Source organism: Gallus gallus, chromosome 3 (assembly GCF_016699485.2).
Source record: "Gallus gallus isolate bGalGal1 chromosome 3, bGalGal1.mat.broiler.GRCg7b, whole genome shotgun sequence".
NCBI classification, from domain to species: Eukaryota; Metazoa; Chordata; class Aves; order Galliformes; family Phasianidae; genus Gallus; species Gallus gallus.
In genome coordinates this window covers 76,128,927-76,145,440 of record NC_052534.1, presented here as the reverse complement: position 1 = coordinate 76,145,440, position 16,514 = coordinate 76,128,927, and the positions used below count along the sequence as shown (strand labels likewise).

The 16,514-nt window shown below is 42.2% G+C and overlaps 1 protein-coding gene across 4 annotated transcripts in view; it reads right to left on the bottom strand.

Annotated features, from left to right (window-relative positions):
- Positions 1-16,514, bottom strand: part of RARS2 (arginyl-tRNA synthetase 2, mitochondrial) — a 39,291-nt gene that overhangs the window by 6,147 nt on the left and 16,630 nt on the right. For 2 of the 4 annotated variants that reach the window (XM_015284618.4, XM_015284617.4), the window contains exons 9-20: positions 15,714-15,869; positions 14,003-14,109; positions 13,340-13,435; positions 12,000-12,060; positions 9,396-9,472; positions 8,271-8,395; positions 6,247-6,314; positions 6,038-6,147; positions 4,922-5,017; positions 3,768-3,842; positions 1,984-2,047; positions 997-1,099 (exon numbers count right to left, since the gene is read on the bottom strand). In XM_015284618.4, coding sequence (XP_015140104.2) covers positions 1,013-1,099; positions 1,984-2,047; positions 3,768-3,842; positions 4,922-5,017; positions 6,038-6,147; positions 6,247-6,314; positions 8,271-8,395; positions 9,396-9,472; positions 12,000-12,060; positions 13,340-13,435; positions 14,003-14,109; positions 15,714-15,869 — 1,122 coding nt within the window. In that variant the 3' untranslated portion in view covers positions 997-1,012. Of the gene's footprint in view, positions 1-636; positions 1,100-1,983; positions 2,048-3,767; positions 3,843-4,921; positions 5,018-6,037; positions 6,148-6,246; positions 6,315-8,270; positions 8,396-9,395; positions 9,473-11,999; positions 12,061-13,339; positions 13,436-14,002; positions 14,110-15,713; positions 15,870-16,514 lie in introns of those variants that run through there. The other 2 variants (NM_001278019.2, XM_025148758.3) reach the window with 2 other exon arrangements.

Below are 16,514 nucleotides of genomic sequence, written 5' to 3'. Positions count from 1 at the left end.
CATTCCAGCCCTCCCTGATGCCTCACTCAGCTCAACCCTTGCAGAAAATGTTAGCTGTATTTAGGGAAGACTGATTTTCAGGCACTTGTTGAAATCGAAAGTGAAGGCAAAAATCTGATCGGATTTATATCTTGTTTAAATTCCTTCAGACCTAAGCTAACTGACTGAGTTTTACTTCAACGTGGGGCACATTCCACACAGCAATAAGCAAGATGATACTTAAATTCTGTTCCAGAGAGAGAGGACGTGCCTCTCTGCCTTCTGCTGGCTCTTCTGTGCATTTGGGATAGAGCACATCACCAAAGTGCCATTCAGGTGAGCCAACCGTTTGGTGGCGGTGGGTGTTGCCAGCATTTCAGAGGCTGGAGCAGCCAGCTGCACTGATTTTGGTGTGATGTTCCAGCTCCCTGCAGCCACGCTGTGCTCTGGCACTGCCAAGCAGCACTTATCCCCTCTGACTGTGAAGAGGGAGCGCTGTTGTTCCCTCTCCACCAGCTGCATAGCAAACCTATCTCCACCTTAGTCATCAGGTGAGTGTAACAGAGGAAGAGGATTGGACAGATCTGGCAGTCGGTCCTGGCTGATGAAGGGGGAGTGCAGTACAACATGAAAAATGTCTGATTGGGTTTGTTAGAATCCCCGGTGCAGCTGCGCCTCTCCTACCACGAGGCTTAAGCACACAGTGGCAACTGCAGGAGGGGAGAACTTCCACTGCTCAGGGAAGTGCAGTGTAGTACCGCTTCCTCTATTAAAAGGACGCATTGTATTTACAAAAGTAAATAGAACAGTTATCTTTTATGGGAACTACCACACTCTAGTGTCTTAAATACACTACTACTACTGTCTGGGAAAAAGTAATTATGACAACCACTGCCTCCCTCAAATGGAGGTAGTATATGTGCTCTTCTGCAATACAGACACCCAAGAGCATTAGCAGTGACTCACAGGAGAGCATTCTCTTGAAAAATAACCTTTTACTACGAGATGCGACTTCACCTTGCACACAGCCTCATTACATTCGAGTTACAGGTGTAATGCCAAGAAGCTTCATTCCATTGGCTAGAACGGAGCGTGTGGCTTGAAAGAGACAGAGCCTTGCCTGCAAAACAAGAGCAACAGTTACCTTCTTGTGTCTGCTGCAGAACAGGACACAGCAGGCAGTAGCAGCCTTTTAAAGGTAAGAATGCACACCATCTGTGCACTGAATAACACCAAGGCTGGCTCTCGGAAGCTAGCACGCTAGGATATTTAGAAAGACTTTTCACAAGATAAGGATCTGAATTGTTCCTTGCAGTTTGAACCACCTTAGTGTTCTACAAGAATGCAGAGAACCATCTTCGAAGGCAGGAATACCTGCAGCAACAAAGCTGAGCTACGGAGTGCAGCTTCATGATGCCCACAGTAATGTTTTCCCCCACACCAGACCTCTGCACTTGAATGTGACTTCCTACGAAAATCAGATAGGTAACTGCTTTTGCATTTATGGAGTACTTAAGGGCTCAACACCGCCTGGGATATTAGAAAATAATCTGCATCTATTTGGAACCGTACATCAGCAGTTGTCAGCCTCGCTGCTTTGGCTAGAATGGCAATATAGACAACTTGGGATCTGTAGGTGGCAAGAGGGAGGAGAAAAGTTCCATTACCTCCTCATTCTCTTCCCACATAAGTGCTAATGGAAACCGTCAGAAATTAACAAGTTAAATATTTAAATATTTACTTCAAAAGTTCAGAATTAAAAGCGATGAGAAGGAAGAGGAGCTGTTTTGGTTTGGAGCAGCGTTCCTTATGGCCTGCTCTGTTTTGAAGCAGCCCCTTCTGCAAGGTACAGCCACAAACAGCAACTTCTGCCGTCCCAGAGCGGTGTCACCCTACGGGGCAGCCTGGAGGTAACCCGTTGGCACAGTGCGTACACAGCAGAGCAAAGTCCTAAGGAATCATTCCTGGGCTGCCCTCCCGCCATGCGCCAACACTGAGCCATACCTGGGCTAGTGCAGGTGTGCTGCCTTTCACAGGAAGAGTTCGATGTGCCACAGCTGCAAGATGGCTGAAATGGAAAGCAGGGTGAGAAGGAGCACATCTTCCTATAAGAGCAGTGCTGCGGGCTACAGAAAACAGCAGAACTGGAAAAGGCGTAAGTGCAGCATACCACGGACTTCCTTCTGACAGCCTGTTTCACCCCTGCTGAGGGAGGCCATGGTTTTCTGGAGCCTGCTTGTTGTCAGGCTGCTTGTGAAAATTTTGTTCCCCATCCCCAACAAAACAGGTCTGGAAAGATCCTTGGGAGCCACATAGCCTGCTTTGTCAAGGTCCACAATTCGTAGAGTTGTAGAATGGCTTGGGTTGGAAGGGAGCTCAGAGATCTGCTTCCACCCCCCACTGCTATGGGCAAGGTTGCCATCCATTAGATCAGGCTGCCCAGGGCCCCGTTCAAGCTGCTCGTGAACACCTCCAGGGACAGAGCATCCACAACTTCTCTTGGCAGCCTATGCCAGCACCTCACCCCTCTCTCATTGGAAAATTTCCCCCTAACATGTAATCTAAGTCTTTTAGTTTAAAATAATTCCCCCTTGTCCTATCAATATCTATCCCCTGTAAAAAGTAAGTTTCCCTCCTGCTTACAAGTTCCCTTAAGTACTGGAAGACCACTATCAGGTCTTCCAGAGCCTTCTCTTCACCAGGCTGAACAAGCCCATCTCCCTCAGCCTGTCTTCATAGAAGAGGTGCTTTGTGGCCCTCCTCTGGTCCTGATCTAAATGCTCTATGTTCCCTGAGCTGGGAGCCCCAGACCTGGATGCAGATTCCAGATGGGACCTCACGAGGGCAGAACATTCCACGTCAGTAGGATTTTATTCTGTCCTTTCACCTAACTGTTCTCTTTTGCCAATACAAGTCTGTTCTCTGAGACTCGTTAGTGTGCAGGTTTAAGCATACTGAATGGTTAATTTACAGTATTCTATCTGAACAAGATATATCAAACATTTTCCTAGTTTAACTTGAGCCATTCTGTAAAACACAATGATTTCAAACTTATTCAGATAGAAATGTCTACCAAGTAAAAAAAAATCCACACAGAATGCAACACCCAAGTAACCTTAAAATAGTTAGCACGTATGTCATACACTACCAAGCAGATTACAGAAGAGTAAAAACATTACGCATCTCTTTATACATTTTTTTTCTACCTTATGTAGATCTCCCCCATGCACAGGCTCTACAACTTTCTTCAGCAATTCCATCTTGGTGTTCTACCATCCTGTTCAGTCACACACGTCCTTGTGGGGAACCCCCCATGGAGACTGCATCTCCAGTGTGACTTACAGCCATTACATGCGCTTTGTCCAACTCAGCGCATCATCTGAGATCAGTGGTTTGAAGTTTTTTGGACAAAAATGTCCTAGCTAGAGTTCTGAGATTTGTGAGCATATTACCAGCTCAAATCTCTTAAAGATATAGTCAGTCTGGCATGATTTTGGTTCCCAGCACCGGGTTATGGTCATATGATTCTTTCTCTTTGGAAGCAGTTTTTCAGGAGACTCCTGATTCCTTTTTAGCTGTCTCCATCCTTCATCTCCACTACTTAAGATATCATTTGTTATCCTTCTTTATATCTTTTCAGCTCCAGAGAGACTGTCCCACAAATTTACATCTTTCCTCTCTTTTTCTCTTCAACACAGTGTGGATACGAGAGCTGCAAAGCCAGCTAGGGGAAGCAGGCACCACCTGTCCTTACCAAAGAAGGATGCTGGTATCAGCGATTGCCTTACCTAAGTGTGAGGAGGTAGCTGACGATGTGCTTGGGTTGCAAATCCTGAGAAGATCTGTATAGAACCTCATCATACCTACGGGGAAAGAAAAATAAGTGCTTGGCGTTAAAGTGGTAGGAAAGTTTACTGGGATATAAGGCTTATCAGACGTGCTTAAACGAGAACAAACACAGAATTAACAGGAATAGTCTTCTATTCCTGTTACATAACAGACGTAAGCCATGTAATTAGCACACAATTGTTATTTCTTCCTCACTCACTTCTTGTTGGAGAGAGATTGCTCCTGCTCATCATGCAAACAAACACTGCAGATTGCAGAGCTCAGAGAGGAACGCTAATAGCAAAGAGAACACAAAAGCTATATTTGCCCCTGGAACATTATGTCTGGTTTTACATTTCAACGGTAATTGCAAGTTCCTAGCAGCAAAAAACATGTATTAAATAACCAAGGCAGTCAAAATAATCCCTTAGATGCTGCCTTTAATAAGTGCAACTTAGAATTTTAAGTACCTAAAGGGAATTTTGTAGCCTTAGAAGAGACAACAACAGATTGGGTTTACATCATCCTGGAAGAAAATAAACTTACGTAAGATGGTATTCAACTGGAAAATACAGGCAGACTGATAGAGATCCACCATTTTATGTCAAGTCTACTTGTGTACATTCTCCTTCTCACAACCGGTATGAAGCTACCCACGCCCCTGAGGCTGAACAGATTTCAGAGCAGACAGCAGACTCCCCCTGCTCTGTGCTTAGCTACCAAGCCCACTCCCCATCATGCCCACGCCGCTTCCCCGAGATCTTCTTCCTTTAAGTTGAAGGAGAACTGCAGAGCAAGCTCTGATGAGGGCTGGTTGCTCATGTCAACAAGAGCACCGTGTCAGCTGTTATATGTGATGGACAGCCATGCATCAATCTGATAAAAACCCAAGAAACACCCATGAATTTTCTGAAAAATACAGTTGCAGAGGATAAAGAAGACGCAACTGGTCTCACCTAGAGGGCTACTGTTGCAATCATGATTTCACAGAGAAGCCATTCCCCAAAACTGCACAGTCGTAAGGGAGAAGTGGCTGTGTGCGCTCAACAGGCTGGAGGCAAATCCAAAAGTTTATTTTAAAGGAAATGGTATTTAGAAAGAAATCTGGACAAACCTGAGAAGATGCTGAAGAACAGAGATTGCATCTGGCTCTTGCAAGCATGCCACATTAATGTCAGTTACTGGCTCATTTCCATGCATCTGTTCTAAACTAAAATACAAGAATCAAAACGAAATGCTTGATAAAAATCCCTTGTTAGCAAAAAACAAACAAGAAAAACAGTAATTTATATTTTGGAGAAGAAAGGTAGGTATATTTTGCTCAAGCTGAATGAAACATTAAGAAAGCCTACATAACTTCAAGATAAAAAATAACGAAGTTTGTGCTAGATGTTTGGTATCAACCAGTTTAAAAAGGGATTAAAGACATGGATGGAGAGCAGGTCGAGAAGCTGATGCTAAAAGTAGTAGGGAGGCAGTCACCACCTCTATTACAAGTATGGGTGATAAGGGAGTATAGGGGGAAGAGACCAGAGAAAGGGATTAGGCTCCTTAAATACCACTTCTGTCTACCATCACCTCAGAAGGAATACCAGGTTGTACGGACCTTTGGTCTAATCCAGGCAGGTATCTTACATGCCCTTATGAAGACACATATCCATGCCTGCATTAAAAATGCTCTGAAGGAACACTGTAATTGATGGAAACACTCAAACTGGACTCTTCTGAAATTCTTAAAAAACAACAATTAAAAACACGTTGGATGTTTGACCTGAGTCAAGAAGGAAGGGGTCTACTTTTAAACTCATTTACCAACAGTGGGGAAAAATACACCAGAATGCCAGAAGCACTGGCTGCATTGGTGGCCCCCAAACAGGCTTAAGTTCTGTAACTTGGTATACTTCACAAGTACAGGCATTTCAATTTTTGCACCAGTTCCCTTCATTCTCTCACCACCATTCTTCATCACTGAAACCAACTACAGAGATCCTGTAGCTAGAACAGACAGTTTAGCTCAGCTCTGTAGAAATGAGATGGAAGTGTAACTTCAGCTGGCTTGCTCTTCTGGGAAAGCTTGGCGATTCCTATTGTAAACTCACACCTCTGCTGAAAAAGTGAACTCGTGCCTTATTTAGGGAAGGACTCAACACTATTACCTAATGCTACTATTAACAAAGTACTGAGTCAAAATAAGTGTCAAACTGTACTTCTGCACACAGGTTCCTTTTACCTGTGGAGTCTGGCATGGGTGTACTGCAAGAACACGCCTGTATCTCCACGACTTTGAAGAGCTCGATCCCAGCTAAACTGATAATCAGATGAGAGGAGGCCTCGGAAGTCCTGGAACAATAACTGAATGTTACCTGGATACAGCCCTCCATCACAATTTGTGACTTTGCACAGAAGATGCAAACACGTATGGAAGTAGCTCAAACTCACCTGAATTATTAGTGCTGCAAGACCAACCTTCTCTGCTGTCTCCACAGGGTCTTCTACCTCTTTGGTTGCTGAAAAGGAACAGAGAAAAAGAAGTTTTAAGTCCATAATAGTATAAGGACTCCCTTGCTCAGGTTTGGAAATGCCAATAAAACATGAGATCTTTCAAAACTGTGAACTAACAAAATGCAAATTGTCAGGATGTGTACTGCAAGAAGGCCAAGACAGAAATCTTTCTTCAAATGAAGAGCTGTTCCAGACATGCATTTTCCCCCACTTCTCCTAATATACTTAATATAGATTTTAAGGTCAGAAGGGTTCATTACACAAGCCTAGACTACATTGAATTCCTTTTCGTAATTCAGACAGCCTCTAAGATCACAAAGAGAATGACACAGGAGTTCAGGTTTTGTTTAAAGGCTCCGAGGGAAGCTTAAACAATCAAAGAAATTGCTCCAATGGCTAACAGAGCACTCAGATGCACGTTTTGGGAGATTCGTGCCACCCACTGTAGAAATCTAAACTAACTATACTCAGAGAAGCTGAGCCGAGTGCTCAGATTTCCCTTTTAAGCCACAGCATTGACTGCAGATGCAATCACAGAATCACTTAGATTAGGAGGGACCTCCTGAGACACTCTAGTCCAACCTCCCTGCTCAAGAAGGGTCAGCTAGAGCAGACTACGTGGTTCAGTCTGTTTAAATGCTCCTTAACTTAAACATCCTCCACAAAGGTTTATTTACTTTTTGAGATGAGTAGAAAGAAGAATGATGCTGATAACGGAAACTTAAATATCAGAAGACGTATGTACAGCTAGTAGCAAAGAGAGTCTTCACAAAGGCACTTGTGATTTAGGATCTAACAGATAGGCTCTGGGAATGCTACAGTGCCACCTGAACACATCACCGCCTTCGGCTGCTCCTCTTACTGCTTGTGCAATGGAACACGGGCCTGGGCTTCTGTCATTTCAGTTCAGTCCCTCACAAAAATAAGCTGGCTTTACTCAACTATAATACTGACCTTTAAGAAGCTCTAAGCCCCATTGCTCTCTGCGGGAAAACAGCTCTGAACAATAGGAGGGTGACTATCTATCATTCTGCCTGCCTCCCTTCTCCTTGTCTGCCTTTCAGGCAAAATTATCTGGAGTACAAAAGCTGAGAAGGCAGAGCAAGGAAAATGGACACTCAAGCTGATCCATTTAATTTAGCATGCAACTCCAGAAGGCACAAGAGGAGGGCAGCATTTCCCCAGGAACTGCTTGAATCTCTATGGCTTTAAAATGAAAGAGCTCTGGAGCGACAGCCAGTGCAGGTAAATGTCCCCTTCAGCAGACTGCTGCAGACCAGCGACCTCCTGGGGACTTTGGAAACAGACATGAGGCTGGGAGGATGGCAAGCAGCAACTGTGGACAAGGTGGAGTTAGTTGTGCATGAGAAGACTGTCGGAGCTACAAATCATTTGGGTGCAATCTATATTGTTCCATGAACTCCAGTTCCAACTCCGCTACTGACTTGTCTGTCCATCCAGAAAAAAAACCCACAACAGTTGTTCCCCAGTGGCAAGTACCTCTTTCCCAGTGCAAGAGTCTGATGAAATAATTTCACTGAATGTTAAAATTTGCTAATCTGTAATTGATGGAGATTCACAAAGTTGCAAAGAATTATTTTAACAATGAATTACAGTAGATAGGAAAAGCACAGAGATCAGAGCGTATCACTAGGAAGTTTTTCACTCAGAGTGTGGTGACACACTGGAACAGGTTGCCCAAGGAGGCTGTGGATGCCCCATCCCTGGAGGCACTCGAGGCCAGGCTGGATGTGGCTCTGGGCAGCCTGGTCTGCTGGTTGGCGACCCTGCACATAGCAGGGGGGTTGAAACTAAACGATCACTGTGGTCCCTTTCAATCCAGGCCATTCTATGACTCTATGATTATTCTGATTCAGGGGAAGGTAAAAGGCAGAAGAGACAACAGGTTTTAGATCAACACAGAACATCAAAAGAAGTGAATAGGACCTGAAATAGCTAACTTTTTGCAGAAGCCATGTTTTCTAACATCCTCGATCGAACTTCATCTAAAACGTCTTCCAGGAAAATAACTTCTCCTTTCCGAGTCTTCATCCCTTGGACTAGCCCAAAAGACACATGCTGGCACCTGCGTTGAAAAGCACCAGGACCTAAAATTACATTTCAATCAACAGATATGTTCGCAGTGTTTGTTTAGAGCTAGATTCTGACTGGGAAGCAGCAGTAACAGCTGAATAAACAGTGCTCCAATGTGGGAAGCTTGGTGATGTCATCAGTAACTCTCATTTCGGCAATCAAAACTCTGTATGCCTTATTTAATGAGAAAACTATGAGGAGAACGGCGATAACCTGCTCGTCTGCGTGCTCCTGGAAACCTCTCTTGCCACTAGCTTTAGTACAGAGGGCTCGGTGCAATAAACAGAGGAGAGGCAGGATGCAGATAGATCACATTACTGTGGCAACACAAACCCGCTAATAAGATTAGAAAGGGAGTCATCGTAATTCCGGTGTGGTCACATTAAACTAAAAGCATAATTAATCATCGCTAATAATAAAACATTCACTGCTTCTGCTCAAAATAATCCCAAGCGTTATTCTGGATCCATATCCCGGGGTAATTTTAGTACGACTCCATGGGCTGTGGAAGAAGGCAGACTAATATTTCTGAAAGCTAAAATCCTATATTTAACTACAAAAGACATGCAGTCTGTCAGAGAGGAATATGATTTAGTCTGCAGATCCGTTATTGACCTTTGCTCAGATTGCTAACAAGACTGGTAATGAAAATGAATAATGGTGGGGATATATTTCACTGCAACAGATACTGCAAGCCTGAAGCGTGATTCAGATTCAGATGTCTCCTAAAATATCACAGTTCGAGAAATAATCATTTAATACGTCATCACACAACATCTCAGAAGCTGTGCTATAATATCCCTGAACGACTGTTTCCCTTTCTCTCATTTTTACATCAAGCAGTTATGAAAACCCACTCAGTGGCTGCCAAGGCTACGGGGTTTTGCATCCTGAACACCTGGTGATACATATATTCATTCTTCCATTCCCCCCCCCCCCCCCCCCCCCCCCCTTAAAAAATAAATACATAACTAAAATTCATGAATACGTACCTTTCTACCCAGTCATAACCCATGAGCTTCAGTATTTGGAACAAATGTTGAAAGTGACTGCTTTGGTTTCTGTCTGTCTAAGGAATAGAATTAGTGTACATTAGGAAATGCTTCAGGTGGGATAAGCTTTTAATGCAAGCAAATAGCACCATAGGTGCTGTGCCAGTAAGTCACCACAAGCACAATTAAGACCTGGGTAAACAGATAAGATGTAAAAAAAATGCAACAGATGAAACACGTGGCAACAACATTTTGTATTGTTACCAACAAAAAAAGAGAAGGGGAAAAAAAAAAAGATTATTCCCAGGTCATGGAAAGCCACGAGCTGAAATGAAACCTCAGTGTTCCTTGGTTTCCCATTAGCTGCCCATCAGGCAAAATGCCTTCAGAATGCAGCTGGGAGCCTTGCTGCTCTTGACATGTTCCCACATTTCACATCACCAAACTTCGAGGCTCCCTTGGCTAAGAAAGAGAACACTTCTTTGAGTCTGTCAACTTGATTATGTTGCTAGGAGTCTCCCTCCCTAAAAATAAGGCTGAATATACCGCTGTGTTAATCAAATAACTACCAACAAATAACTTCTTTATTTGTCCGGTATTCCCAGACAGGGAGTGAGCAGCAAAGTGCTTACGTGTGGTTTTTCTTAACTCTACCACTGCTTAAAGCCTCCTCTTTCACAGTTCCTCATAACCTGCTGGACACCTGTGCATCCCCTCTCTCCTCTGCCGATTCACAGGCAAGGCTAATAAATGGACAGCGGTGGTCAGCATTTCACACGCGTCCTTTCAAGCCCTTCCATGCACCTCACGTTTTGGAAAAGCTCTCTGTACCTGTAACAAAGCCTAAAGATCTAAAAGATCTCACAACAAACTTCACAACGTTTAGACTCAGGGCGGCTCATTGCATTGGACAGTGCTGTTTCATCTGCTCCCGCCTCGTCTGAATTTGATTATTCTCCTGTTTAATGAGAAACTTTACGTTCCACAACAGAAACAAGTTTTGTTTTCCATGTACAACAGTAGGTCCTTTACAACATGGGCAGACAAAGTTTGCAGACAGTGGAGATTGTATTTAATTTTTCACATAGAAGAGGGTTTTCATCCCCTGATTTGAGTGCAACATTCAGCTGAGATCATCACATCTTCTTAACAAGTGCCATGCTTTTTAGAATGCTTTGGACATTACGCTCATAGCACTGCATTTATATGAACTAAGTAGGATTCTTTTAATATACATCAGTGAATGCACTGATTTACAGCATTACAACTTAAAAACAAGTGGATCTTAGGGAAATAAAAATTCAGTTATTAGGATTGAGCTATGAAGAGCCACTCAGTTTAAGACTGCTGTTTCCATGCGTGTTAATCTAATGGAGCGTGCACATTAGCTCACTCCATTAGCTTAACATTCAGCCCACATCCTGATTTGTGCAAAATACCCACTAATTTTCTTTCTCATTGTTCCTTCTCCCTTGGCACCTACGCTACCGAATGCATATAGAGATAATTACCTAGCCATATGAACTAGCTGGAAGCTTCCTTAACTCCTCATGCATTGCACTTTCATGGCCATGCTGCTCTCTGATGTCAGTGATCTAGAATATACCGGCCAGACAGAGGCAGTAAACCCACCATCACCTCCAACAAACCAACCAACCAACATAAAATAGAGAGCTATGATCACATGTTCTGTGACCACACGTTGGAATGACAATTCAGTAGAAACTTCCTGAAGGCTGAAAATAAGAGGAGGAATGTGACTCAACTGAAAGTTGCACTTAAACTACCTGGGTATTTAATGTTGTGCTTACTGATCTCTCCTTTGGATCGTGGCATTTGTGTTGGACTGGCTTTTGGAAAAGCTGTATGCCATAGAAGATACAGGGGCACTGCCATGTGCCAGAAACCTGCAGATTCTTTCCACAGGTCATTAACTGACTTCAAATAACAGAACATGATTTTCATGAAAGCATCGTGTGGTACATCCTTGGTAGTTCTAAAGCAGAAAAAGTTTCACACAGTTGAGAAGAAAATCCTGCTATTCACTACTGACACAGCTGGAATTGTTAAAAAGCAAAGCAATCAAGTGCAGAAGTATAAAACCAATCTCTGTCCACAACTGCACGGTCCAGGCTGATTACATAGTACCTCATGAGAAATTTCTAACGTAAAAAACATGAAGGCACTGTTCAAAGCTATAAAGATTTACATCACAGATAATATACGAGGACTGAGAGTAAACTTAGATTTCAGAACACTCATTCAGAATATTACCACCCCTTATAACACTAACGGCTTTAAAAATATTAATTACAACATTTATATAGAACATACAATGTCAACTGAGGAAAAAGTTGCTTTAAAACAAATTGCAATTCATTTTTCAAACAGAGAACACCCCCAGAACTGATTTTTCAGCCATTCTGTGGGTCGTGAACTGAAACAGAACTAAGAACTACTGCCATACTGTGGCACAGCCTCTGGGCAGTGAAGGCTGTCTCTGTCACTGCCAAAAACACTCAGTGCCAGTCGGATCTGGGAGCAAGAGGCCCCCAGATTGCTGAAGTCAGGCTCAAAGTGTTCAGTGAATCTAGAATTACTTACCACATAAATCATAGTATCCCAGTTATACTTATTCATTCGGTCTATGGCAGCAGCAAGGTCTCTGAAAGAGATAGTGAGAAACTATTAGGATTTCCACTAAAATTAAACACATCTCATTTTTTTTTGCCACATAGGAAAATTATCTACTCTTGTCGAGGGGAGAAGGAATGCCATATTAGAGTGTATGCATACCTTACACAAAATAGAAGTGCTTCAAATTATTTTTTAAACCACTAGCTAAGAAAATCACAAAGAAGACAGTTTTATGAGCAAAATAAAACTGGTTTCTGCCTACAAGAAAACCAGTCCACTGGAGACATGAAAGGAACAACCCTCTTCTGGAAAACTAAGCCAGTGCTCAGTGTTAGGTTCCAGGTTCTAATGCTGAGGGGACATGAGACAGAAAGAACAGCATTCTGCACTTACACAAGATTTATGAGATGTTCAGGGAGGAATCAAAGGCAGAGAAAGAGGGAAAAGAAGACAGAAGAGGCAGGTTGCTCACAAACGCAGCTGGCCAGTAGACTTGGCCGCACTCTGTACCTAGTTGGTACTGTCTGTCCCCTTCTCATTAAACTCCGTTTCTAACTTTCCTGGGAGAGGGGGCTCTCTCTCCTGTGTGTATGTATGTGTTTGGAAGTCTAAGTGTCAGTCACTGGAACTGAGGACTTCAGGTCTTACTGGTCACTATGATGCCAGCAACAGAAGAGACTGGAGTAAACGCCCGTATGTCCATGTTGATTGATAGTGAATAACAAGTTGAATTACTCATCGTGTAGGTGAAGTGCTCTTGTATGTGTCTCTCCAAGGGTGAGGCACCCTAAGGAGTTAGCTTCCTATAGGTATTAGGAGTTATCAAGTCTTGCATATCAAATTATCCACAAGGAATTTGGAGAAAGAAGGAAAAAAACAGTGATGAAATTGATGGTACAGTGCTGGTGGTTCACTGAGTCAATGAACCACCAAACCATTTTCTTCTGCATCACACTGTAAGTAAACAGAAAAGGTTTTTCTAAAACCTTCATTATTTGCCAACTGTTTATTAGATAAAGAGTTCTCAGCTTTGATTTTGAAGTTAGCAGCTGGAGAAAGTGTTACTACTTAGGGAAGGAGGAGATTTATTAACAGACTGTTAAGGGAAGGAAAAGTATTTAAAACCAGTTGTTTTTCCCAAGTCATTTTCATCCCATCATAGTTATATTGCTAATTCCAGTTACCCATTAGTCAAAGTATTCCACCCCAGAAATAAAAAGCTGCAAAATCTGCACCATAAGTTACAAATGTATGTATACAAAGTCTGTCTGGCCAAACTAACCCTTATAAACAGACAGATTACTTGCCTTGTTATATAAAGAGATGTCCCATCACTACGAATGACCGTGGAAAGTGATGAGAGGTCTTTCTTTTCTGAAAGATCCACAACTCCGGTCCCTTTTCTGCAATTTGAGAGAGAAGGCTGAAGAACTGCAATCCCAATCCAAAATACAAGTAAACTCAGGCAAGACAGAGAGAGGCCTCTTGTCATGGGACCCCATTACTTGAATGATTGTTTCCTTGAAGTCTCATCAAAGACCATTCCTCTAAGTTTGTTGTTACTACTACTGAAGTAAAAAAAACACCTAGCCACGTTCTGGTGCATTCTGTGAATATAATTTCCCTCCCCATTTCAGCCAGGCAGTGCGTTAAGGCAAGGATCTTACCTAACTCCGCATAGTAATCAGCACATGAGGTTACCAAACTAATCAACAGCCTAAAAGGCCATTAAGAGTTGATCACTGTCATTGTACCTAATTTGTTATGGCCAGGCTTCTGTGTCATGAGAAAAGGCAAACAATTTTTGCTATGATTGCACAAATTCTGTTGGTTTTCTACTAGAATAGCTACTGAAAACATGTAAAGAAAACAATTTTCTTCAGGTTAAATACATACGTCAGTCATCTTATATGAAATATAACTGAAATGTTAAAAAAAGCACATCAATAGGCTGAATAACCAGGTCATACGTTGTTTTCTGAAGGAGCCCTTTATCCTCCAACATCTTTAGAACTTCCCAGGATTTCTCTTTATAAAATGATTCTCCAGAATACTCATCAAAGTGCACTCCTAGACGCTGAAGGGTTCCAAGAATATGAAAGAAGAGAAACACAGTTAGACTGAGATATTTTCTTCCAATTAAGTCCAATGATAGGTCTGTGCCACAGGTCAGACAGAGAACTAAGATGGGTTTTATTCCAAAAAATGTCACTTCGGTGTTAAAAGATGCTTAGATTTTGATTTGAGTTCTGCATTAGAATTAATCTCCCGGAGCTAAATACAAATTTGAATATACTATTCATGAGATGTTAGGAGTAAACTGGAAAGAGTGATGAGTATGGAAGTTCTGAGGTATGCCATTATACACTATGCTAGAGGTGAAACCAGTGGACTGAAAAGAAGTTACCTGGCCTTGGCACTAACCCTATTTTAGAAGGAAACTAAAAGAAAGAAAAGAAAGCAGAAGCTGCTCATAGACTTTGCTACACACACAGAAATCATATTTACTAGGAAGGCTGAAAGTACACTTGGTAAAGATTAGCTGACTAACTGCCAAAATGGAGCATAAAGTATAAGAGACAAGGTTTTAAACTGGGAACAACAAATGCTGACAGTTCATCTTCTAGGTACTTAGATGTTTAAAAAGGGATGGTGAGTGTCAGAGCAGGCTGTAACGTCATCAGCAACGCATGACCATACCATCATGATGAAGTGGCACACGCAGCCCAATACTCCACCTACCCTAATAGGTCAGGTTTCCACTAGAATTATCAACACTGTGCCTTACTTAGGACATCTTAATTTAGAATACTTGGCATGAATCTAGTAGCTAATTTTCAGATGGATTCTGTTGGTTCTGGGCCAAGATTATATACCATTAATACCAAGAGATTGGGTTCAGCGACAGGAGGTGTACTTCCACTCGTTTCACAAATTCAAAGTAGTGATTTCGTGGTCAATAGCACAAACTTCTCCCATCAAACAGTGGGCAACTGGTTCCGTTCTTGAGGTTACAGTGTACAACAGATGGCTGTATGTTAGTTGAGCTCTACGTGCAGGTAACTTACATGTAGATTACTATTGTAATCTCTGCTGCTTTAGTTTATTTCAGTCAATTTAACCTGTAACATACACAACTCTGCATGCATCATGATATCAGATCAGAAAAGTGGGAACAGTATTGTCACCCAATAAATTTATAACGTGGAAACTTAAATTGAGTAGGTTATTGCTGACTACAAACAAAATAAAACTGAGTAGCATTTAGCTAACGCTGATTTGCTTTGTTGCTCAGCACCACCATCTCGGATTTAGGGCTTCTAAATAGGGAGAACTGGTCAAAAGGCCAATCATATGGACTCCATTAAATGAAATCTGTATCAGTTGCCAGCTGATTGATCAGTTGCCAGTTGACATTCTACATGGACGTTAAATCAACTACTGTGCTTTTTCCCAATAGAAGGGAGCATAACCTGGCATATTTAGAAACATCTTCCCCACAATACTGTAAAGTTTACCAGAAGGGCAATGAATTCACAACATTATAGCAGCCTCCTTTTTTTAAGTCATAGTCTCTTGGATGAAAAGGTGCCGTGTACACTGACAATTAGATAGATGGACCAATAGATGGAAGGAGACCATTTTACCAACAACACAGAAAAAGCAGTGGATTGTTTGTACCTTATAAATTCGGGTGTATTCTTTAATGCTGAAGTCTCTAAATTCTTTCCAAAGTGACAATGCCTGCTCGTCATGTTCCTCCAGTTTTCTAAAGAAATCCTTGGCCAGCTTTTTTGTGTTTTCATCTGCTGCTGCTTTGTTAATCTGCACATACACCTAAAATAAAATGGCACGAAAATATTGAAGAAGAATAATCCTCTCCTCAAATAAAAATAACCAAGGTTCTACAAGAATAATACAAAATAGATTTGAAGGTGACATTTTTAATCTTAAAAATTTTAAAGCTGCATTAAAGAAACAGATTTCCTATTTAAAGGATGAATGAGTAGTCTAAACTTCAGCAGGAAAGTGTGCAGCTTATCTTGAAACAAGACTAATCTCATAATTCTCTACTGTTGTTGCTATCATCGTCTTCCTAACCTTGAAAGAACTGCAACAGAGTATTAGAGAAGAAATCATTTGCATGAAAGGGAAACCATCAGACTTTTAAATCAGAGACTCTTCTTCAGAGAAGCACAAAGTTGATACTTAAAACAACTGCACTACCTAAAAATGAGATGGCAGTCAAAGCAGCACCCTAGATGGACCCAAAGTTCATAGAATCATAGAATGGCCTGGGTTGAAAAGGACCACAATGATCATTGAGTTTCAACCCCCCTGCTATGTGCAGGGTCGCCAACCACCAGACCAGGCTGCCCAGAGCCACAACCAGCCTGGCCTTGAATGCCTCCAGGGATGGGGCATCCACAGCCTCCTTGGGCAACCTGTTCCAGTGTGTCACCACCCTCTTGGTGAAAAACT